At 33.4% G+C, this 26,403-nt stretch overlaps 1 protein-coding gene and 2 long non-coding RNA genes across 3 annotated transcripts in view; all 3 read left to right on the top strand.

Moving 5' to 3' along the window:
- The window catches only part of LOC144554233 (uncharacterized), a 35,258-nt gene extending 23,541 nt beyond the window's left edge, over window positions 1-11,717 (top strand). The window contains exons 4-5 of the long non-coding RNA XR_013511578.1: window positions 9,620-9,847; window positions 10,123-11,717. This is a non-coding gene — a long non-coding RNA (uncharacterized LOC144554233). The remainder of the gene's footprint in view (window positions 1-9,619; window positions 9,848-10,122) is intronic.
- LOC144554215 (uncharacterized) lies at window positions 3,044-9,319 on the top strand. Its single transcript, XM_078302529.1, has 6 exons — window positions 3,044-3,441; window positions 3,731-6,690; window positions 6,796-7,350; window positions 7,468-8,022; window positions 8,142-8,762; window positions 9,057-9,319. Exons 1-6 carry the CDS (start codon window positions 3,078-3,080, stop codon window positions 9,186-9,188), a joined length of 5,187 nt encoding a protein of 1,728 aa, XP_078158655.1. The 5' UTR covers window positions 3,044-3,077; the 3' UTR covers window positions 9,189-9,319.
- Window positions 11,718-12,020: 303 nt separating the features above from the next.
- Window positions 12,021-13,511, top strand: LOC144554234 (uncharacterized). The gene is made up of 3 exons (XR_013511579.1): window positions 12,021-12,279; window positions 12,607-12,692; window positions 13,288-13,511. It is a non-coding gene; the product is annotated as an uncharacterized LOC144554234 (long non-coding RNA).
- Window positions 13,512-26,403: the final 12,892 nt, after the last annotated feature.

The following is a 26,403-nucleotide window of genomic DNA, read 5'->3' as shown; positions in this document are numbered from 1 at the left end:
TATTCCTTTTTGTTAGTTTTTGTCTCATGCTGAATAAGTAGCAAGAAAGATGGCCCATGATGCTGATCGCGGGCCATTGCTTTGAATCAGCAACAAATAATTTTTTGCTACTTGGTAAGTGGGAAGATTTAACAGAGTTGTTTCGGCTTTATGCAGCGTATGAACCATGTGTAGCGCTGTTTTGATTCTATAGTCTCTGTGCTGCATTAAGTCAAACCTGTTGTTTTAAATTCTTAATCCCATACTGACATAGATTGTAGAGTGATAGCAATTGAAAAGAAAATATATGTGAACATAATTAATGAAACACTTGACTAATCAACAGTATCAAACGGGTTGTATTTAATTATTGCCTTCTTTAAAGGGAAGTATTTGTTTGTTTTTGTTTATTTATTTTAGGACAGTGATAACAATCCCTGCAGGTTTATCCCCGCATTTATCCTCGCAGATACTGCCAAAAAAAACATGGGGGGACCGCCCAATCATTAATGAGCGTTTAAAAAACTACGGGTATTTAACTTGAAGCATTAAAGTATTTACCTTGAATTTGTCACGTATTAAACCTTATGCAATGATCTCTATTTATGAAAGAATAAATCAATCCATTAATTGTCCCCGCACAAAATTTCCTTTTTTTTTTAATCGTCCCCGCACAACTGGGGACCATTAAACATGGGGGGACCGCTCAATCATTAATGAACGTTTAAAAAACTGTTAGTATTTAACTTGAAACATCAAAGTATTTAACTTGAATTTATCAGGTATTAAACCCTATGCAATGATCTCTATTTATGAAAGAATAAATCAATCCATTAATTGTTCCCGCACAAAATTTCTTTTTTTTTGAATCGTCCCCGCACAACTGGAGACCATTAAATAAACAATCATCTCACCCAATGATAAATACTCTGAGACATAATGATAAATACTTTATGTTACATGGATAAATATTTCTCAGGCATACTTACAACTTTCAGTAAAACATCAATGATAAATACTCTCATGCATAATGATAAATATTTTATGTTACATGGATAAATACTTTGTATTGCATAGATAAATACTTCTCAGACATAATTGCAACTTACAGTAAAACATCAATGATAAATACTTACAAACATAATGATAAATACTCTATGTTACATGGATAAAACTCTATGTTACAAGGGTAAATACTTCTCAGAAATAATGATAAATACTTTTTTGAACATCAATTAACAGATAAGCATGTATTAACAGTGATTGTTATTAGATAACAGTATAATTAATGCGCAGATTGTTTTTAAAGCAATAATTAACGTGGGAATTGTTATTAGAGGAATGCATAATTAATGCGGGGATGGGAGTGGGGTGGTTCTTATAATTAGTGGGGGGATAAAAGGAAACTTTTAGGGAAATTAGTGGGGGGATAAAATGAAACTTTTAGGAAAATTAGTGGGGGGATATATGGCAGTTAAGGAAGAGAGAGAGTGCGGGGAAAATGGGGGGATGGGAGTGGGGGGTTTGTTATAATTATTCTTTATTTTATCAATTTATATATTCCTAACAAAAGTTACGATGCAGAAGTTCATGTGTGTGCAAGAGCATCACTTAGCCACTAACACTTTTCTTATTGTGATATGATCTTAGGATGCCTAGAATTTTTGTTTGCTTTGGTTATTTAGCAAATAATATAAATTAATTTCATTATGGTGGAAATAATTTTGTTTTCTGTTTGCTTGGTGCGCTTGGGCTGTCCCACGAGATAAAATAAGAAATTAATTAATGAATACAGTTTTTGGAAAGTAATAATTTGTTATATGATGAGAAGAAATATTTCTAATATGTTAAGATTTTTAACGAATTAATTTTGACTATATTAAAATATTATAAAATCCAAGATAATAAATAATAAAGTAGAGATGAGAAATTGCAAACTCTTTTCGAAATAATCTTCTCAAGCGGGAATCGTTCTAGCAAATTGTGACAATAAGATTTTCGAAGCACAGACGTAAAATTATCAATGTTAACTTCAGAGAAGTACACAATTGAGGATTTGGTTTCATGAAAAAATTCAAACATTGGTTAGTCTATTGAAAACTGTACGGATCTATTAATTTTCCAGGCGATAATTAGGAAGTTTTACATTTCTGGTAGTTTTTACAAAAAAAAAAAAAATTGTAAAAAAAAAATATTTGTTATTCCTTCTTTTTACTTTTTTTTTCCTTCTTTTGGAAAGAAAAAGGGAAGGAGAGTTCTTTGAGAGCCTGAAATACAATCAACCAAAGCATGAAGATTAAGATTTTTTTTTTCTTCATTATAAGTAGAATAAGGAACAACAAAAAGGATCATGCTCAGAATCACAAAAAATGTGTAGAAGAATAATTTAACATATGGAATAGATTGTGAAAGAATAATTTAAGTTCCGGACCAATTGTCGTTGGTCTGATGTTTTATGTAAATATTCCTTATGGCGGAGCCACTGGCCGGATGTGCAATTAGTATTGCAAATAACCATTTGGGTGGGGACTTAAAGTTTGATTTACCGTATGGTTGGTCTAGCAACAGAACAAAAACAATAAATAACTCCGAAATTTTTTTTTTTACCATCTTAGAAAAAGTTAAACCAAAATAACTACGATTTGGTCAAAATTTCATTTTTGACATGACTGCAACGTGAAATTGCAGACATAAATTGGTAGTCCTCAACTTTACGTTGGGAACACATTTCATAGTTTAATCCAATAATTTTCTTGGTCAATAAGTGCTGAAAATTAAAATTTTGTGAAAAAAAATGAAATGTGTCAAAAATGGAATTATGACCAAAATTGAGGTTATTTGTTTTAACTTTTTTTTATTGGTATACTTAAAATTTTCAGTAAATAGCCGTTTGTAAACTTGTAATTACAAAGAAGGGGATAAAAATTATAGTTGTCCCCGACCCGCAGCATGGTTTCCCATGCAGAGTGTGCCACAGATAATAAATCCACGGCTAGCATACCCACTGCACAACTTTGCCCAAGAAAGAAGTGAAAGACTGATAGTAAATGAGTAGGAACTGAGAGACTCAAAGTGAAGAGAGATTTAATTCAGATTTAATGGCGACCGCGTCCGGACTAATTTCTTCCATCCAAAACCTCTCCACCAAGCTCCTCCATGCCATTCGTAGCACGTCTTCCACTTCGCACCACCAGCAGGATCCACCATCCCTGGATACCGATCGAAACAGAAGTGTAAGAGCTGATTTGGAGAAGCTGAGTCGGATGCTTACAAGGATCCAGGCCGTTCAACAGGATGCTGAAGAGAGGGAGATTCATGACTGCTCTGTTCGGCTGTGGCTGGAGGAGCTGAGAGGTGTGGCCTACCAAGCAGAGGATGTGCTGGACGAGTTCTACTACGAGGTGCTCAAATCCATAGTGGAGAGCGGAGATGCTGCCATTGAGGCTTACCATAGGGACAGGGGTATGCTTTTCTTAATGTATCATGACCCAAAAAAAAAAAAAATGGCCCAGGAAAGCTTGCTTAAAATAGGCTTGATTACTATTCTTTCGATTTTATTTTTGTGCCATATAGTTATCACTGCTCCAGAACAACAACAAAATATATATATATATATATATATATAACATAAAAAATCCATGGGGTAATTTTTCTTCACTGCTCAAGGATAGTTTAGGAGACTAAGAAATTTTTTTTTTTTTGAAATAAAAATGGGGATAACTAAGAGAAATTTTGATATGCATTTCAATAGGGACTAAGAGAAAAATTGCTGAGATGTGCGCATCATCCTCCCTTGCTTCTTATTCAGTTACTAATACCAAGGCCTCCATTCCAGATGGCATGGTTAAGAAGATCAAGGATATAACAGAGAACTTTGAAGAGATTTCAAATGCTCGTAGGGATCTTCATTTGAGGGAGGAAGATGGGACCAGATTGGTTATTGGTCCCCAAATCCGACCTCCAACCAGCTCTCATGTGGATGAGAGGGCTATTTTTGGTCGGGAAGAGGATAAGGAGAAGATCATTAGCCTCCTGAATCCTTCAATTGGTCCTGATTTTATGGTTCTTCCCATTGTAGGAATGGGCGGGTTTGGCAAGACCACACTTGCCCAACTTGTTTTCAATGACTCCAGGATTCATGGGTTCTTTAATAAGAGATGTTGGGTATGTGTATCTGAAGACTTTGATCTGGTGCGGCTAACCAAAGCTATTGTTGAGTCGGTGAGTGACAACCCTTGTGAGTTTTCTGAGCTAAGCAAACTCCAAGATGTTCTCAAGGAAAAGATAAGTGGTCATGGCTTGTTTCTCGTGCTAGATGATGTGTGGAATGAACAAAGAAATTTGTGGGAGTGCTTTCGAGTTAGTTTTCTTGGTGCTAAATTTGTAAGAATTCTGATAACGACTCGCAATACCTCAGTTGCTAAGAACATGCAGACAACATCACCTTTTCAATTGAGTTCCTTGCCTGAGGAAAATTGTTGGTCACTTTTTAAGCATTTTGCTTTTGGCAGTAGGGAGACAAGTGAAAATGCAAATATGCATGAAATTGGTCGTGGTATTGTCAAAAAGTGCAAAGGCTCACCTTTGGCGATAAAGGCACTTGGAGGCATTCTCCGTTATTATGAAATGGATGAAGAGAAATGGAGGGAAATTTTGGAGAGTGATATATCAGAAATAGATGACATGGGAGAGGTTATGCCAGCATTGAGGTTAAGTTACCAGAAATTGCCACAACATCTAAAGCCATGTTTTCTTTATTTATCCATGTTTCCGAAAGGTAAACAATTTGAAAAAGGCATGGTGATTAGGCTCTGGATGGCACAAGGCTATATTAATGGCAATACAAGAAATTTGAAAACATTGGAAGAGATTGGAAGGGAGTATTTTGATGAATTGCAAGGCAGATCACTTGTTGATGATAATGTGCCTTGGGGCTACATCTTGCATGATTTAATACATGATTTAGCAAGATCCGTTTCTCAAGAGGCATATTGGCCAGTTTTAGAAAATAACCAAGAATACAATGATCCATGTAAAGTATACCATCTATACGTCACCTGGCAAGATGAATTATTGGGTTTAGTGCCCAGTAACTACTGGTCTATCAGAACTTTTGTAAAAGACATCTGGTCAGAGCAGTTTGACTTTCCAATCTTCTCTGAGATTGTCTGTGTGAGAGCTCTTCATTTGAGGTATTGTTCATTGCCAAATACACTCGGCACTTTGAAGCACTTGCGCTACCTTTTTGTTTTAAATATGCAAATTTCAATGCTTCCTGAAACTTTATGCCTTCTATACAACCTCCAAACTTTGGTTTTAATTTGCCGATTTCTTGAGGAGTTACCTGAAAACATGAAAAACCTTATTAACCTTCAGTACTTTGAGCTGAACAGTGATGAAATCCAGCATTTACCTGAATCTATCTTCCCACTTCCTAACCTGCACACATTATTGTTAAGTTACTGTAAAAAACTCAAAGAGTTACCAAGGGGCTTAGAGAAGTCAACTAGGCTACACATTCTAGATTTACCTATATCTGTTACCAACATGCCATCAGGGATTGAAAAATTACCAACTCTCCAACAGTTAAGGGGGCGTTTTAGTGTCATGGATCATGGCATAATTGAGGGGCTGAGAGTACTTAAGGATATGAATAAGCTTAGGGGATCGTTGTGCATATCAGGGCTCAGTAACATTGTTGATGTGGAACTTAGCAGGAATGTCAATCTAGCATCAAAGCCAAATTTACACGAGTTAATTTTAAACTTTCAAGAAGATTGTGGTAAGAAGGGATTCAGAAATGAAGAACTCCATCTTCATGTAACTGGCCATTCAAGTAACAATGCAAAGAGTGAGAATGATGAAAAGATACATGATGTTGTACTCGAGAGCCTTCAACCTCATGGTAACCTCAGAACACTTGCAATATTAAATTATCAAGGGCGAGTTTTCCCTTCTTGGTTGCTTAATCCCTTACTCCCCAAACTGACAAATCTCTCTCTTAACCTCTGTATTGAGCCTAACTTCATACCACTATTTGGTCAACTGCAACATCTTAGATTTCTCGAGATATCAGGTAGAGATGGTTTTAGAAATCTGGGAGATGAGCCTATCACATATTCATTGTTGGTTGAATATGATTCTTTCGAGCAGCCCAAGAAACCTAGTTACCCATCACTTGAAAACCTCTCATTGAGGAACATGCTCAATTTGGTTGAGTGGCAAGCAAATGATGACGACTTCCCATGTCTAAAGAGTCTCGTTTTAGAAAATTGCCCAGAATTATGGAAAATCCCAACAATTCCACAGAACGTCTGGGATGTTACTTTCCAAGACTGCCCAAAATTGACATTCCTAAGATGTCCATCAGAACTAACAATCCGCAACTGTGTAGAGCTAAAATCGATTGATTGTAGCTACACGGGCTTAAACTCTATTGACATTCCAGATCGACCTTTAAACTTGATGATACGCAACTGTGGCTTTCGTGAAATCAAGATCAGGTCAATATTTGAGAACTTAACAATCTCAAACTGTGTAGAGCTAATCTCGATTAATTGGACAGACAGAGGCTTAAATTCTGTTGGAAAAGTTTATTTTGAAGGCTGTCCAAAATTGGAACATGTTCTTGCGAAGCATGTGTTACACTCGACCCGTAGGGTTCATATTTATGGCTGTCCCAGATATTTGGGAGAAGGATATGTCTACCAGGTAGATGAGCATTTTATAATTTTTTCATTTCTCTACATTTTTTAAACACTATGTTTTACTCATTACTCTACCTTGTTTAACTAATTTATTTTACTTATGCAACAGAGAGACACAACGATTAAAGAGTTGAATTTATTTGGGAATAGTATGATCCTTCTGCCATATTGCACGATTCCACTTCTTGAAAATCAGTTTAAACTATTCTTAACAAAAAAAGATTTTCGAGAAGTGCAATCATTAACATGTGCAGCATCAGTTGGAGTGAGCTGTCAACATGTAATTCTAAATCTGGCTTCGTTGGTGAGATTGGATATTGCGATGTGCACAAAAGTCATATCAGTGAGAGGGCTGTATAACCTCAGCAACCTCAAGCGCTTGAGCATATTATACTGTCCAGAGTTATGCAATTGGAATGATAGAACACTGCCACTATCACTGGAGTCCCTTCAACTGATTGATTGTGACATGCTAAGCTCTGTGCCATTGCTATCGGTTCAAAACCATTCGATCCCTCTCAAGATTCTTGTGATAAGGAAGTGCCCAAGGCTGGTTGTGTTGGAAAGTTTTCATGGCCCGATGAATCTGAACACTGTGAATCTACTGCACTGTGAAATTTATGACTGTCCCAGATTATATTTGGGAGATAGATATGTCTACCAGGTACATGATCAACATGGGATGAGCATTTTACAATTTTTTCATTTCTCTAAATTTTTTAAACACTGTTTTACTCATTACTCTACCTTGTTTAACTAATTTATTTTACTTATGCAACAGAGAGACACAACGATTAAAGAATTGAATTTATATGGGAATAGTATGATCCTTCTGCCATATTGCACGATTCCACTTCTAGAAAATCAGTTTAAACTATTATTAACAAAAAAAGATTTTCGAGAAGTGCAATCATTAACATGTGCAGCATCAGTTGGAGTGAGCTGTCAACATGTAATTCTAAATCTGGCTTCGTTGGTGAGATTGGAGATTGCGATGTGCACAAAAGTCATATCAGTGAGAGGGCTGGATAACCTCAGCAACCTCAAGTGCTTGAGCATATTATACTGTCCAGAGTTATGCAATTGGAATGATAGAACACTGCCACTATCACTGGAGTCCCTTCAACTGATTGATTGTGACATGCTAAGCTCCGTGCCATTGCTATCGGTTCAAAACCATTCGAGCACTCTCAAGAGTCTTGTGATAAGGAAGTGCCCAAGGCTGGTTGTGTTCGAAAGTTTTCATGGCCCGATGAAACTGAACACTGTGAATCTACTGCACTGTGAAATTTATGACTGTCCCAGATTATATTTGGGAGATAGATATGTCTACCAGGTACATGATCAACATGGGATGAGCATTTTACAATTTTTTCATTTCTCTACGTTTTTTAAACACCATGTTTTACTCATTACTCTGCCTTGTTTAACTAATATATTTTACTTGTGCAACAGAGAGACACAACGATTAAAGAGTTGAATTTATCTGGGAATTATGAGATCAATCTGTCAGATTCCACAATTCCACTACTAGAAAATCAATTTAAACTATTCTTAACAAAAGAAGAGTTTCGAGAAGTGCAATCATTAACATGTGCAGCATCGGTTGGAGTGAGCTGTCAACATGTAATTCTAAATCTGGCTTCGTTGGTGATACTAGAGATTAGGAGGTGCACAAACATCATATCAGTGACAGGGCTGGATAATCTTAGCAACCTCAAGTGCTTGAGCATATCATTATGTCCAGAGTTATGCAATTGGAATGATAAAACACTGCCACTCCCACTCAAGTTCCTGGAACTGAATTATTGTGATAAGCTGAGCTCCTTGCCATTGCTATCAGTTCAAAACCATTCGAGCATTCTCAAGGTTCTTGTGATAAAGAAGTGCCCAAGGCTGGCTGTGTTGGAAGGTTTTCATGGTCTGGTGAAACTGAAAAAAGTGGAACTACTACACTGTCGGAACATAAGCATCTCTCCTGCTATTGAAAGCATCCAATTCAGGCCTCATATTATCATTGGTGACTGTCCTCTGATGAGAAACTGGTGCCAGAGTAATTGGATCACTTACTACGAGGTCATTGTACAACATTAAACATAAATTATATTGCATTATTAATTATTTAGATCCTAGAGACCCTCTGACTATATATTTATTAATAGCAAACCCAAACTGTACCAACTATTTTGGGTATATTTTCTGGAATTCCATGATCAAGCCTCGATTGATTCATAAAGCATAGTACAATTACAATATACCATGATGCAAAACAATAAAAACTAAAAAGCTTGTATTATACTGATATACAACATAAAATCTTCTAGAATAATCCTAACTTACTTGCATGTCATGTCTAATATTCATTTGCAGATGATTGGCAACCCCCAAGATGATAGAGAAGCTGAACTAGAAATCCATGAACAGGAAAGTAGTGATAGAGAAGCTGAACTGAAAGGTGGTGAACAGGAAAGCGCTGAACTGGAAAGTGATGCGTCAACTTAAATTGTAATTCTTTTGTTATTGAGAAATACAAAGGTGCATCATTAGTGGCTCCAAGAAAGTTGGAGTCTAGCTTCTTAGTCTGAACTCTGTTAACAAATCATGCACGTTCTTACTCTTGCTCTTTTACTTGATTTTCAAGTTATTTATGCATCTTGCCTTTTTATCTTGTTGAATTTTAGTTTTACCACTGGTTACAGATTTAACTAAAAAGGTTCAATTTTTTGTTAAGGGAGTCATTCATCCCTACCTCTAGGTAAACGTTAGGGACTACACCTCAATATTGGGTGTTTTGGTCATTTTTAATATTAGTTCTTTTCCATTTTGTCTTCAGATTATCAAATATGTCATTTTCTGCACTATAATTTCTTTTCATGCAAAGTGATAATCTTTGCAAGGTTAAGAAAGAGGTACCATGCTTGCCAAAAGAAAAGGTACAGTGAGCATTTCAGAAAAGTTGGAAGAAAGGGGTCCTTGGGGTATTTTCAGTTTTCGTCAGGGTAAAATTTTCCATTCCATTATAGGAACAAGTTTTTTATTTGTTTTTATGTTTGTTTTTGTTAGGTTCATTTCCTGGGTGATGAGGTGGGTGCGCGACATATATTTAGGAGAAAGTATTTGCAGTTTTGAATCACTATTCCTATGTGTTTCAGCACTACCAGGTTGGTATATGCAAACAGTAGATACTGGTGATAATGTAATATACAACATTATATAAAACTTTATTAATTATGAGTTGTCAGCTTCCAACCAGGTTGCTTAACTGCTTTTGAAGACTTGGAATTCATTTTGTTTTTTTCTTTTTCTAGTAAATTGTGGTGTGGTAGGTTACCTTTCCAATGGCTGGTTTCTCATTTCAGGATTGTTATTTACCAGAGTTTATTACTTTATTTGCTGCACTACAACCTTGTTCATGTATGTTCTTTTTATTTAGCAGAGATTACTCTTGCAATGGATGTTATGTTTTCAAACTGGTACGTACAGTACCAATGATTTCTGGTAATGCCTGACAAGAACAGGTTTCATCATTTGTTTCTTGAACTTATAATGGAATTTGGTTATCCTGTAACTGTTGACTTGTAATGTATTTTTTGTTTTTAAGGGACTATGGACATATCGGTGACAAGGCTGGATAACCACTGCAACCCCAAGTTCCTGGAACTGGATTCTTCTGATAACCCATATAATATTGTCCCCAGTTACGCAATTGGAAAGATAAAACACGGCCACTATTACTCTAGTTCCTGGAACTGGATTCTTCTGACAAGCTGAGCTCCTTGCTGTTGCTATGGGTTCAAAACCATTTGAAGTACTCTCAAGGTTCTTTTAATAATAAAATGCCCATGGCTTGCTTTGTTGGAAGGTTTTCATGGCTTGATGAAACTAGAAAATGTGGAATTACTACATTGTAGGAACATAAGCATCTGTCTTGCTACTGAAAGCTTCCAATTCATGCTTCATATATATTACGTGGTTCCGAAAATCGGCCGATTCCGAGTTGACTCGGCCAAGTCGACTCGGAATCGGCGGCGTCCGGGCCGAGTTTTACCCGATTCTCGCGCCCGTGCGAGTTTTTCGACAAAACTCGGATGAACAGTGCCGGAATCGGCCGATTTTCCAATTTTCCGGCCGAGTTACACCGATTCAAGCCGAGTTGAGCCGATTTCATTTCAAAAAATTCCGATTTCCAACTAACCTGGATTGTGCTCTGCCGTAGGAGGAGATGAGTCCCTGGAGGAGAAGGCTGAAGACCGGCTGAGGAGAAGTTTCATGGAGATCGCTGAGGAGATCGCTGAGATCGCTGGAGAGAAGTTTCATGGAGTCGCTTCTTGTTTCTTGCGCGAACGGGAGAGAAGGGAAAAAGAGAAGGATAGCGCAGGGGGGCCAGTATTATTTGAGCTTTGAGATTTGTGCAGAACTTATTTGAACGGTTTTGATTTTTCAACAAGTCACGCAAAATATGAGATATCTCAGAGGATGAGAATTCGGTGCCGGACCCGAAATTTTTATTCAAATGGGTTTAAATCATAGTAGGCAAAATCGGCCAATACCGATCCGATACGGCCGATCCGTATCGGTATCGGCCGGCCTCGATCCGATCCTGAGCCGATCCTCACATAGCAAATTATAAAGAAAAAAGAAAAAAAAAACCCGATTCTAAGCCGATCCTGAGCCGATTCCGATCCGATCCTCCGATCTCGTATCGGTATCGACCGGGACCGATCCCGATACCGATACCGATTTTTCCTACTATGGTTTAAATCCCTTCCTTTCATCAATTCAAAAATCAAAGTGTAGGATGAGTTCAAGATTCGTGTTGGGATTAAATCCAATGGTCCAAGCAATCCAGAACTTAATATGTATTCATTTAATTTATTAAAAATCTGTTTTCGTCCAAATTTCGAATCAAAGATTCGTAACAATTTATAATGTCGTACGAGTATTATTACGTGTTTATAATTTGATTTTTAGATCTGACTAATTAAATTTAAAGTAGTATATATATACATATAATTACCAAATCAATTTATAATTCCTAATTTAATTACTCTTAGTTAGAATTCAATTATTTATTTATTTACATGATTTGATTTATTTCCTTTCTTAGTTTCACGATTGTAACGAATTTTAGATTTACCGAATATTTACACTTTATTTATGGTGCTATATTTTATCTTATGTTTTTAACCTCCAATTTTTAATGTACGAATTTGATTCGTTTATATTTCTAAATTTTAGATTCATTTTATGTTACTCAGATAAATCTAATTGTGCATTAATCTAATAAAAAATTTAATTAGACAAAATAATCAACTTAATAATTAAATCATGTTTTAAAATTTTGGAATATAACACTTAATTAACATAGTTTTTTTACAAATTATTTTTATCAATTTTTTCCTATTTTTTTGGCTACAAAACAAGGGTTATGCCAAAAAAACCCGAGTTACCGATCCGATTCTTCCGATTCCGGCCGATTCATCCGATTCTGACTCGACGGTCAAAAATCCGATTCCGATTCCGATTCCGAGTTTCAGAACCTTGATATTACCATTGGTGCCAGAGAAACAATATCACTTCCTACGAGGTCTAGGTACCACATGAAAAATAAATTATATTATATTATTTAGAGGCTAGAGACCCTTGACTATATATACCTAATCGGTACCAACATCTTTGGTGAATTTCTGGAATTCCATGCCTAAGCCTTCATTGATTCATAAAGGATAAAAAATATACCCAAGTTGCAAAACAAGACAAACAAAGTAATAAGAGAATAGGAAAAAGAAGTGATTTCCAGTGCTAGAATATATTTTGTCGTCCCATGACTAAACATCTTGTATTATACTCATGTCATAAAATGCTGTAGAACAATCCTAGCTTGTATTATACTAATATCATGTCTAATTTTCATTGGCAGATGCAAATCCTATTTGACAATCGCCAAGATGATAAACAAACTCAACAGGAAAGTGCTGGAGCAACAACCAAAGATTAATTATGTTGGTATATAAGGCCATGCAGAAGACTTGTTGAACTTTGGTAAAATATATTTTGTTTTAATTTATGCAAGGAATGTGCATAATATAAAAATATTTCATGATTCTTCAAAAATTTATAAAATGAGATGCAATAGTTCAGTGATTATGCAAATATGTAATAGTTCGGAGTTGTAAGAATTGCAAACTAATTAAGTAAAAAGCATAAGATGAATCAGCAGTTACAGCTGTTACTTGTCAGGCGAATTCAGCTTAACCTACACATTAACATAATTACTTACATTCAAAGTGGATTCAGCGAACATGAACTACTTAAGATAATCTTCGGTAGCATATAACTATGTGATCACTTGAATTGAAATTAGACATAATGACTTTGCTAGTAAGGTGCAACAACTAATAGCACACCTAAGAATGTAGTCCGGTTATATTTGATATTTGCTAGAGGGAACTATTGTCCACTTGAGTAATGGTATTTCCTAAACCCTATCAAATTAAATTATATAATCAACCGACATTAACTTATTTGTTGAGTAAGTACTGCCAGGGGTATATTGGTAACATTCTCAACTAGAGTATATGACATCTTTTCTTTTATCCAGGATCAAACATTCATTTCAAGCAATTGATCTGAGATTGGTTATTGGTTACACCCACCTTCGTTTCTAATAACCATTTTATTTCCTAACCAGGCAATAAAATGGGTTGGTCTTGGGGTTAGAGCATCAACCAACTCCTAACATTCTCTTTAGGTGTCTCATTGTTGCTGTGTGCTGAAGGGCCCTGGTCAAAAATTGGCTTATGTTTGATGAGATGCGAAAGTTAGAAAAGGTTTATTCCATTTTTTCTTTTACCTTCAAGATGTATTAAATGTAGATTTATGTAATCTAAATTAATGGCTGACTTGTATGCTCTTGAATGTCATATCAACAGAGAGAAATTTGGGTTCATAAGATGCGTAAAATCGACTAGTACCGGTGCTTTTGTACCAAAGATTGATGCTTGTGCAAACACTTAGTAGCCGAAAGATGTCTCATTACAGTGCCTGTCTCATTTAAGCCCGGATCCAAAATTGATGAATTTCGGGCCTAAGGCCCAATCTTTAATTAGATTATTAATCGGCCCACACAATCAAGCACCATGAGAAAAATGGGCCTAAGAGTCATTATGTTTCAAATTAAAGTTGCAATCAAGCACCCTTTATGTAGGGCTTTATGTTATATGTTTATTTAATTGAACAATCTTTTTATGTCAGTTTCCTCTGAAGTTATTCAATTTCGTATTCAACATTATTCATGGATTCAATTAAGGTTGTCAACAATCGCAAAATGAATTTACCCATTACTAACTAAAAAACATGTAAGATGCGAAATAAAGTCATACAAACCTACAATATTTTAATAACATAGTTCACAAAATAACAACTACTTTGTATTTGTTTATTATCTTAAATAAAAGATAAAATGCAGACCTAGGTTGCATTTCTGCTTGCTTCGGAATTTTTTTTATTTACGTGCCATAGTAATAAGATTCCTAAATTATTTGTGAATAATTCGAATTTGAGCCAGAGCCGATTGAAACAATATATTATTCGGTTGACCGAATTATTCGTAAATAATTCACGAATTTTATGAATTTTACGAATTATTCGTGTTTTGTACGTGTTTTGTTCGGAAGCTGTTGAGTTTATTCAAAACTAAACAGCGCGAGTAGTTCAAAGTCAATATGTCATTTTGTCATGCAGGAGGCAAAAGTCTTAGAAATTTCTTGCTTGTATTGTTGTAACAATCCGTATAACAAATCTCTTTAAGTTAATAATTAATTTAGCATCAAGGAAATTGGCGTTGTATTGCAATAGTATAAATTACATTTAGTCCGGACCTATGTTACCCTGACACTCCTAGAAACTCATCGTACCCGTGTCCGACACGTATCCGACACCGACACGCCCCTGACACGGACACGATACGTATCAGACACGCCAGCTGGCGCGTCGCCTTACGTGGCGTATCCTTAGTCCTTTGATACGGTCTCCGACACGCTTTGACTCGTCTGGATACGGCCTGGACACTGCTCTGACGCGTCCGAATACGCCATAAATACTGCACATTTCGTTGCATGGTCCATCACTGCCCCTGTGCACCGCGCCTGCAGTGGACCGCCCGCTAGTTGCTGCTCCCAGTGCACCCAGCATCCTGTGAACCGCGCCAAAATGTTTATTTCATTGCTCCAAGGAGGATTCGAACTCGGGTTTCAGCTGACAGCGCCAAATGGTTTAACCACTGCACTACTTCACATTTGGTGGTATAATCTTGTAGCGTTTCTATTTAATGTATATCCAGATTTTTTGATATTTAATTTATATAATACAAGTATTATTAAACTAATAATATAATATAATAGGCGTGTCGTATCCTTGATTTTTGAGAATTACCGTATTGCCGTACCCGTGTCGTGTCCGACACGACACCAGTACCCGTATCCATGCAACATAGGTCCGGACTCAATATATAATTCTGAATTATATCGGAATTATTTCCGAATCACGAACTTTTGATCCATCGAACCGAATCCGAATAATTCATTTGTCACTATGGCTACTTTATTGAATTTTATTTTATTTTTAAATTCAATACATAAAAAATGGGAGGTAAATTGTTTAAAATATTGACTTGTAAAAATATTATTGTAAATAGTTAATTATTAGCAATTAACTTTGTTAAAATTGGATTTTTTAATTCTTATTGAAATTATTAGTTATTGGTGTATATATTTATTTTTATTTTATTGCTTAGATTGGTACGTATTTTTTGAGATATATTTTTATATACACGCAAAATCATTAATTTGCGACGAGATATGCAACTTGTATCCTGGTGTAAGACCATGCACCAGAACATATTACATAAATATTTTGATTCTTTTAATATAAGTAACAGTATATCATAAAATTGCATGGAAATTTCATGTGAGGCGCCAACGAAATATCTTATATACAAGAATGGGAGGGTATATGCGAGGGATATTGTCGGTATACCGTCGCGAATATTATTGTCGCTAATAGAAAAGGCACCTTTATATCAGTATACCCCCGTGGATAGTCACTTTTTATCCTCGCAGATACTGTCCCACTTTTGTAGACAGAGAAATGAGTTTGTACGATCCATTAGTTGTTGAATCAGAATATTCCTGTCTTACTCATGAAAATTCTGAATATATCTCTGCTAACTTGTATGCACTTCAATGCCATATCACTAGTTATAAATTTGGGTTCATAAGTTGATGATAAGTACCACTAAATTTGTGTGTTTGTTCCAAAAAATAAATCCAATGTAGCAACAGTTCATAGAAAAAGGAAAAAAAAAAATAAATAATGACAGCTCCAACAAAACAATCATCAATTTTCCGAAATTTTTATTAATATCTAAAATATTTAATTAATTTTAAATTATACCCACTGTTTAATAGAATTTTCAGAAATGATCAAATCGGCCAAAATATTACCGGTATTGACTCACCATTCCGGTTAAGAACTCACCGATTCATTCACTTCTACAACCAATTAATTAAACCTCACTGGGTTTTTTTTTATTACAAAACAGAAAACTTTATAATTTATTTATTTTCTGTATTGAAATATTAGAAATATTTAATATATTTCTTTGAAAATAGATGGAATACAGTATAATTTAATTTATTAGAATGACTGTGACAAATAACCTGGATCAATATTTTTCAGACCGGATTTTTCTTACAACCGTGAAAAATCCGACCTAAAAAATGCTGATCCGGGTTATTTATCACAGTCTTTCTAATAAATCAAATTATATTATATTCCATTTATTTTGAAAGATATATATATATATTAAACATTTCTAATATTTCAATACAAAAAAAAAATTGTTTTGTAAAAAAAAAACAGTTGTGGTTTTAACTAGTTGTAGAAGTGAATGAACCGGTGAGTTTTTAACAGGAAAGGTGAATCAATACCGGTAATATTTTGGCCAGTTTGGTCATTTTTGGAAATCCCACCAAGCCGTGGATATAATTTGAAATTTATTAAATATTTTGAATATTAATAAAAATTTCAGATCAATTTTATTTTCATTTAATTTTTACCACGTGGTGACAAGCAAGCCCGGATCCAAAACTGAGGACGTTTGGTCCTAAGGGTTAATCTGTAATGAAATTATTGATGGGCCTACACAATCAACCACCAAGTCAAAGATGGAAAAAAAATGGTATTTTTATGTTGCAATCAAGCACCATTTTTGTAGGACTTCTTTGAGTTGATCAATTTTTCATTTCCTGTAATGAAAATTTATGAGATTATATTATGATGACTGTAGTGTATGTTTATTTAATTGAACATTTTTTAAGTCATGTTTCTTTTTAAGTTAATCAATTTTGTATTCAACGTTATTCATTCAATTAACGTTCTCAACAATCGCAAAATACATTTACCCATTACAAAATAAAAATGTGCAAGAGGTGAAATAAAATCATGCAAAAATACAATTTTTTTAATAAAATAGTTAACAATTAATATAACATCTACTTTGTATTTGTCTATTACTTTAAATAAAAGATAAAATGCTGACCTAGGTTGCATTTCCTCTAGGTTTCGACTTTTTTTATCTGTGTTACCTTCGGAATTTTATTTTATTTTTAAATTTCATAAATAAAAAAATCGGGAGCTAAATTGTTTAAATTATTAACTTGTTGAAAAAATTATTGATGGGTCAAAATAGTTAGTAGCAACAAAAGTACATTAACTTCCTTAAAATTGGATATTTTATTATGGAAATTTAGCTGTTTTGTGTATATATTTTTATTTTTATGGCTTAGATTGGTACATATTGTGATATATCTTTTTTTTTATACACGTAAAATCATTAATATGCAACAAAATATGCAACTCACATCCTCGTCTAAGACCCTGTTGACAGACCACATACCAAAACGTATTACATACATATTTTGATTCTTTTCAAATAATATAAGTAAAAGTATAATGTAAAATTGCAAGGAAATTTCATGTGAGGCACCTAGGAAATATCTTATCCTCATACAGTGTGTGGGCCAAGGAAAATGTCATATGAGATGCCAAGGACCTTACAAGAGTATGTGGGCCCAAGATTACTTAAAGCCCTTTTCAGATTACTGAAATTCTAATTTGTACCTTTTTGAAAAAAAAATTAAATCAAATAATTACGAATTTTAATAAATTTCATTTTTGACACAACCATAGTTTGAAACCGTAAACAGAGAAATTGAGTGTATACAGTTTCTGCAAATTGACATTAATGTGGACATTTTTTTTCTCTCAAAATTTTTGGTTTTCTTGGTCAAAGCAAGTCTGAGACGGCTATGGTTTTCTTGGATTGGCTGAGAAAAAGTTTGCAATGGCTTTGATCAAGATTCGTCTGCAGCTTCAAGCTACGGACACCTAATTTTTATCCGCAGTTTGAAAATGAAACCGTGTTAAAATTAAAATTCTGATCAAATCGTAATTATTTGATTTAATTTTTTTAAGATGATAAATATAAAAATTTAATTTAGTATAAATTCTGATCAAATCTTGTCTAAATTTTGGTCTAAAAACTTTGTTTTGTTGCTCTTGCGGTTGCGGTGATCGATCATAGAGATCACTTTTTTAAAGTATTACTGTTGAAATATTTTCTAGTTATACTGGTCTAGAGTAATTTTTTTAATGGGTACGGTTCAAATGTCTTAGGTCTTTTATATACCTCAATCATGATTCACAATTTTTTTCGTTTTCAAAATTCAAACGGTCATTTTGAACCGTTCAACATGATCTTCATATTAAATTTTTGTTGGACATGAAATTTTATATTTTAAAATAAAATTACTATAGATGTACATGTTAATAATTTTTTAGAGCGATAAAAGGAGCTAAAAAAATGCGCATGTGATGAAAGGAGCTTATATTTTATATTCATGCATCTATACTTATTTTAATATAAAAATATTTCTAAAAAATTAGATTATTTATTTTAGAATTTGAATGTACTAGGAAATTAGTTATTGGTGTATATATTTTTATTTTTTGCTTATATTGGTACATATTTTGTGATATATCTGTTCATATACACCTAAAATGTCATATGAGGCGTGAAAGACCTTACAACAGTATGTCTGCTCAAGATTACTTAAATCCCCAGATTATTGAAATTTTTATTTATACCGTTTTGAAAAAAAAATGTTAAACTAAATAATCACTAATTCTAATAAATACTATTTTTAACACAGCCGTATTTTTGAACCGTAAACAGAAATTGAGTGTCAGCAGTTTCCGCATTTTCAGTTTGAAAATGTGACACATTTTTTTTGTTTGTTCAAAATTTTGGTTTTCTTGGTCAAATCAACTCTGACACGGCTTTGATTTTCTTGGATTGGCTGAGAATTCAAATATGGGTAGAATTACTGTTCAAATATTTTCTAATTACTGGTCTAGAGTAATTTTTTGCATGGGTAGAATTCAAATATTTTAGATCTTTCATATACCTCAATTGTGTTTCATATTTTTCTTGGTTTTGAAAATTTGAACCATTCAACATGATCTTCATATTAAATTGTATTGACACAAAATTTTATATTTTTAGAAAGAAATTTACTATTGATGTGCATGTTAATATTTTTTTAGAACGATGAAAGGAGCTAAAAATGCGCATGTGATGAAAGGAGCTCAAATTTTATATTCATGCATCTATATTTATTTTATTGTATTTGAGGATATACAACAGTTGATCATGTTTCTTTTTCAGATGTGCATGTTATTAATTTACATTACTTATTTTATCTCGACGTTGGGTTTCACCTAAGCTAATTAATGCTAATGTGGCCATATGCAATAAAATTATATTACTTGTAGGATTCAAGTGGCAGACCATTTTTGTCAGACTAATTAATTATTTCACAGTCTCACAGTCATTATGTAAAAATATTTTATTTTTATGTCAACCGTATTATATATGGCATGAATGACAAGTGAGGTTATGGTAATTTGCAAAATATGGATCGGTTCATACTATAGATCTATATTTTTATTCAATATGATCTCCATATATATGAAAATATATAATGAGACCAAATTTTATATATTTAATTTAAAATTTGCTTGCTATTATTTTAGTTAGGTAAGAAATCACTATTTTGGAATGGTGAATAATTTTAAATGACATGATTTTTTACTATCTAAAAAATAATAAAACAATTCTAAAAAAACATATAAAATTTGGCCTCTAAATACATTTTCATATGAATATATCATATTACAATTTGTATCGACTGTTTAGACTTTGAAAATAAAAATATTAATTTATTATATAACTATTCTAAGCTTTACAAAGTATTGTAATAGATTTTTATTTTTTATTTTTTAATGTCCGAACAGTCTATCTTACCGTTCAACATAATAAATTTACTTCTAAATAAAATTTTACATTTTTGAAAAAAGTAATTAGTATTTTTCTATTTAAGATAGGTGGATAATCAGTTGTTGTTAAGATATATTCTAGACCACTTAAAGATAGCAATTTTCTATTTATCTAAAATTTGGTTTAAAAAAATTCTAAAAAATTTAAAGTTTAGTTTGCATATATATTTTCATATCAAATTTATATTGAAAGTTGATATTTTCATATCAAATTTAAATTTATATTGAACGGTTGATATTTTGATATCAGATTTAAAATTTAGTTTGCAAATAGAGGTGGACTGTTTGGTTGTTTTATTGTAATTACATCATTGAATTTGTACAATTGTTGTCGGTATGTTGCAGTCAAAAAGTCTGAATTTAAGTGTAAAGATTCCTGTGAAGTCCTCTCAATGTGCAGCTTTTAGTACAAATAGCCATGTGAGTGGGGATTTATGCTTCCTTTTCATCACATTGTTGGTCTGATGTTGTAATCAGAAAGAAGCGGATAAAAATTATATATATCTGTTCCCGGCCTGCAGCATAATTTCCTACACGGGTTGTGCCACAGTTAATATACTCACGGCTTACGAACCCACCCCGCAATTTTCACCAAGAAAGAAGTGGAAGTCTTGTCAAGCAAGCAGTCAGTGAGAGAATAGGAACTGAGAATCCCATTTGGGTCATAGATGTGGTTTTTGAAGGAGAGTAATGTGGTGAGATCGGTTTTGTTGTCGTGTGATAAAGAGAAGGATTGGTTTGAGCAGAGAAATACTGAGAGTATAAGAAAGAAGAATAAGAAGAATGATTTCATATTGAGTTGTTGGTGATTGTGGAATACTGGAAAAGAAATTAAATTAAATAATGATTGTTTGATGGGTTGATGAGTAATGAGACGGAAGTATTTATATAAGAACTGAATAACGTGTGGGAAACAAATTGACAACACAAGCCGGCTATCATGGCTGATTTGGAATGATTGACTTGAAGTCTCCGATCCCATAACAAGTAGTCGAGTAGAACTAGGTGTTTTGAAGTTGATCAAATTTATCAGGGAATTTAATTCTAAAATATACCGGATTGGCTTCAAATAATGAATCCAAACAGTTCATCTATCTTATGTGTGATGTGTCTTCATGGAAAAAATTTAAACTTTTACTTATTTCATCTAAAGTCAAGCGGTCAAATTGAAAGGTTTATAAATTAATTTTAATGTATTCATTTTTTAACATTTTTTTTTACCACTTGACTCTATACAAAATTAATTTGTAAATTTAAAAGATTGTATGTAAATGTATCACTCACATATAAGACAGATAGTTTCAACAGTTCAAGTTTATCATTTAAAACTATTCCGATAGATTTTAAAATTGAGTTCACAAAAATATTTGGTAGATTTTAAAACACTCTAGTTCTACTCCAAGTAGTCATATTTATTTTTGGTAGGTGTACTATGTAGTATGTACATGTAACTCCTTTCTTTAAATTTGAACGGGGAATTTTATATATGCACACTAAAAAGCTATTGATTTGGAACGATTGACTTGAGAAGTCTCCGATCCCATAGCAAGTAGTCATATTTATTTGTGGTGGCTACTATATACGTAGCATGTACATGTATACCTCTTTTCTTTAAATTTGAACGGGGAATTCATATATTAATAGTAAAAAATTATGAAATTACATTTTTTTTTATAATTACTATCCTAAAAAAAATTATATAATTACGTATTAATCATCCAAAATTTTAAAAATTTACGTATTTACTCAATTAATTAAAGACTGAAATTTATTATATATTTAATATTATATTAAATATAATTAATTACGTAATTATGTTTCTTCCCCTTCTGATCCCTCTCTCATCTATTCAGTGTCAAAATTGTACCACTTCCCCTTTCTGTTGTCTAAACCTCTCTAGCATCATTCTAATCACATTTGTTGAATCTGTCCTAAAACATATCATTTTAATTGCTTCGATCTAACACTCTCCAATGTCATTCCAATCATGCTTGTTGGAGATGTAGTGTGGGAAAAAGGCACAACGGAGCTGGCTCTGTCACGAAACGGCACGACTACAGCACGGAACCTGTTACTGTTCTATGCTGTGACTCGTGTGTCGTGTGCCATGACCACCCCTTGACATTTTGGTCATGGTACTGCACGGCATGCGAAAGATCCGGTCATGGCTCGGCATAGCACCTAATCACTCAAGTCATGTGTAATTAGGCCCATTAGGTATTAATCAAATGGTAAATTTTGAAGAAGCTAACTTAAATTATGAAAAAATAGTTTAACGTGAGAAACGTAACTAGTTACGTTTGGACACAACATGGGAATAGTGACAGCACGCGAGTCACGGCGAGACTCGCGTGTTGTGACTATTCGCGTGCTGTAACCACCCCTTGACATTTTAGTCACGGCATGGCATGGCACGAGTCACTGTTCACTTGATCACGGCACGGCACGAGACCAAAGTCACGGCGTATTAATCACGACACGACATGGACACGACACGTTTTTTCCACACTATGGAGATGGTATCTGAGAAGGAAGAACCCTTGAGATCTAGTTAGGAGATAATTGAGACTATAGTCTATTCGAAAATATAACATAAAGATGAAGAGAGGTACAAGGTGAGTATAGTTTTAATTAATTCTTGATTTATTGTAGTTTTCTGAATTTTCATAATTAATATTTGGATATATTTGATATATATATATTTTTTAGTAAATGTTAGAGGTCAAGCAACCAAACTATGTAATACCTTAGTTATTACAACAAATAATTTCTACCATTCGGATTTTGAACTCACGACGTCTCATATATAGACCATGTGTCTTTGTCACTAAATCAAATGCTAGTTCTTCATTTAATATATATTAAAATCATATTATATAAATATGTGAATTATTATATATAATTTAGTGCTAAATATGCAATTACCAAGTCCGTGCGACTTGCATATGTTAAAGAGTGAGTCTATGGTACTATGCATATCACGGGTTGTTACCGTGCTACGGCTCTATATTCGAGTTTTCAAATTCTAACGTTCGATTCGAACCGTTCATCTTGTTCTCCATATTAATATGTGTTTGGAGACCAAATTTTACATTTTTTGAAAAAAATTTACTATTTTTTTAGATATTTAGAAAATCACTTGATCTGAAAATTCTGGACCATCCAAAAACAGTGATTTTCAATAAATCTAAAAAAATAGTAAATTTTTTTCCAAAAATGTAAAATTTGGTCTCCAAACACATATTAATATGGAGAACAAGATGAACGGTTCGAATCGAACGTTAGAATTTGAAAACTCGAATATAGAGTTGTAGCACAGTAACAAATCGTAATATGCATAGTACCATAGACTCACTCTATGTTAAATATTAATCAAGATTTTACACGTGAACCTATATAGAGGCTGAAAGCAAGAACAGATCTACATATATAGTTCTAGGGGGTAGCCCCCCTCTTTTTTTGCATTTTGAGTTTTAATAGTGTTTTATTTGTTCTGATTGACTTTCTCTTTCTGAAAATCATTTTGCTATGAATTAATTTTAACTTTCGAATTACTTTAGTACAAAATTAAGTGGTCAAAAATTGAAGGTTTATAAATTAATTTTAATGCATTCATTTTTTACCTTTTTTTATCACTCTATACAAAATTAATTTGAAAATTAAATTTTTTCACATGTAGATGCATTATTCGTATACATGGCAGACAGATTTTAACGATTCAGATTTATCATTTGAAGTTAATTCAATAGATTTTAGAGTTGAGTTCACAAAGATGTTTGAGGAACTAGGAACAAAAGTGTGTATAATAGGTTCACTTCAGATTTGAATCCTGCAATATTCTTTTGAAGCAATTGATCTGAGATTGTTCACACCCACCTTCATCTGTGATCATTCATACATAGGCATTTTTATTTGCACAGTTTATCATAGCGACTTTAGACGCATTGTGTTTTAATTGTGTTGAATATGACCATGTGCTCAATTGATACTTGTCCTCTCTGTGCAACTGGTGTAAAATAAATCCAATGTAGCAACATTTCTTTTTTTAAAGTTTAGTGGGAAAGACCCTGTTGACAGACCATAAGCCAAAACATATTACATAAATATTTAGATCGATTTTAATACAAGTAAAAGTATATTGTAAAATTGCAAGGAAATTTCATGTGAAGCGCCTAGGAAATTTCTTATCCTCATACACTGTGTGGGCTAATTAAGGAAAATGTGATATGAGGCGCAAAGGAACTTATAACAGTATGTGGGCCGAAGATGACTAAAATCTCTTTCCAGCTTGTTACCTGGGATTGAGAAGGAATTTATTAGCATCCTGTATTCCTGGAATTCACATCCTCTCCAATAGAAAACTTGGCAGTAGCTACCACCATTGGAAAAAATAGAATCAGGATCGGTTATATACGGATATTAGTATCGGTTCACAACCGATCCTGATCAGGGCGATACAAATACCAAACAAATCTGTATCGGTTATTACAACCGATCCTAATAGTTACTATCTGGATCGGTTGTACTGTACAACCGATACAGATGTATATTTTAAATTAGATTTTTTTTTAATTCAGAAAACAATTATCAGGATCGGTTGTACTGTAGAACCGATCCAGATGTATATTTTAAATTAGATTTTTTTTTAAATTCAGAAAATAACTATTAGGATCGGTTCTTATGTAAGAACCGATCCTGATACTTTATTGAATTTTTAAAAATTATTTTTTATTAAATGGCCAGTTTCCATATTTATTTAGCTGGCCAAAATTCCAATTTATCACAAATCCTAAATTATCAATAAAACACATCCTAATTTAATTATCAATAAAACACATCCTAAATTAATTATCAATAAAACACATCCTAAATTAATTATATATCATACACATTCTAACTTATTACAAAAAATTCATGTTCATATATGCATGCAAATTCGGATAAAACACCCTAAATTGTTGTACTTCTTCTCGGCTTAATTTCTTTCAACAAAAATTGGGCCCACATTTGGCGAAAGTCGGCCAAACGTTGTACCGTATATTTAGCGGTAATATCTTGCATTTTTAAAATTTGTGAAGAGCATATATATACAATTAAATTGTGTATTTTATTATATTTGAAGCAACAATGCTTATTTTTGAAAATTTTATAAATGCATATATACCTTTAATTACGGAAAAACATCGAGACAGTGCTTTATTATGTCTTGCATGAGCAACATGGTATAATATGCACATTTCCAGCCGGCTGGTTGTTGTGGGCACTATATAACAAGTTTCAAAAAAATAAAATGTTTGTATTACGAGTATACAAATGGCTTATATGTATATTCACAAATGTGTGCATCTAGGTCATTATAATCATATCGCAATAGAAACTATTACCTTGCAATCGTTACGAACCGATCCTGATTCCAGTTTTTCCACTAGTGTACCAAGGTTCGTGAGGGAGAATCGAACTCTCGACATTTGAGTATAACAACTCTAGGACATTTTTCTAGCCAATTGTGCTACCTCCCCTTTCTCATACATAGGCATTTTTATTTGGACAGTTTATCATAGCAACTTTAGACGCATTGTGTTTTAAACTTTTAATTGTGTTGAATATATATGACCATGTGCTCAATTGATACTTGTCCTCTCTGTGCAACTGGTCTAAAATAAATCCAATGTAGCAACATTTCTTTTTTTAAAGTTTAGTGGGAAAGACCCTGTTGACAGACCATAAGCCAAAACATATTACATAAATATTTAGATCGATTTTTATACAAGTAAAAGTATATTGTAAGATTGCAAAGAAATTTCTTATCCTCATATAGTGTGTGGGACAGTTAAGGAAAATGTGATATGAGGCGCCAAGGAAGTTATAAGTGTATGTGGGCCGAGGATGACTAAAATCTCTTTCCAGCTTATTACATGGGAAGGAATTTAGCATCCTGTATTCCTGTTCATACATTTCAAACAAATTTAAAATAGGTGGGGTTGTAGTGCCGTAGTAGTCTCTGACTTCGATTTGATCATCGGGGGACCCACTTATCAGATAAGTGATTCACTAGGACGATAAAAATTGTGGTTGTTTGATTCATATCTGACGTCTCCAATTAAAAGCCGTTCTGAAACTTCCAGGATTTTATTTACTTACCCAATTTGGATTTTTATTAAATATAAATAAATAGAAATGCTTAAATGGAACAATAACAACTTCATCAAAAATTATAAAAAATAACTCCACCGAATCAGTGGTTTGGTGAAAGATAAGA

This window comes from Carex rostrata, chromosome 5 (genome assembly GCF_964058835.1).
Source record: "Carex rostrata chromosome 5, lpCarRost1.2, whole genome shotgun sequence".
NCBI classification, from domain to species: Eukaryota; Viridiplantae; Streptophyta; class Magnoliopsida; order Poales; family Cyperaceae; genus Carex; species Carex rostrata.
The sequence above is the reverse complement of the archived record's forward strand: the minus strand, read 5'-3'. Positions and strand labels throughout refer to the sequence as shown.

Bases quoted from the DNA above. Each gene is read 5' to 3' on its own strand.
- LOC144554215 (XM_078302529.1), top strand. From the start codon at position 3,078: ATGGCGACCGCGTCCGGACTAATTTCTTCCATCCAAAACCTCTCCACC. The intron at 7,351-7,467 runs GTACATGATCAA...CTTATGCAACAG, and splicing joins GAGATAGATATGTCTACCAG to AGAGACACAACGATTAAAGA. The intron at 8,023-8,141 runs GTACATGATCAA...CTTGTGCAACAG, and splicing joins GAGATAGATATGTCTACCAG to AGAGACACAACGATTAAAGA.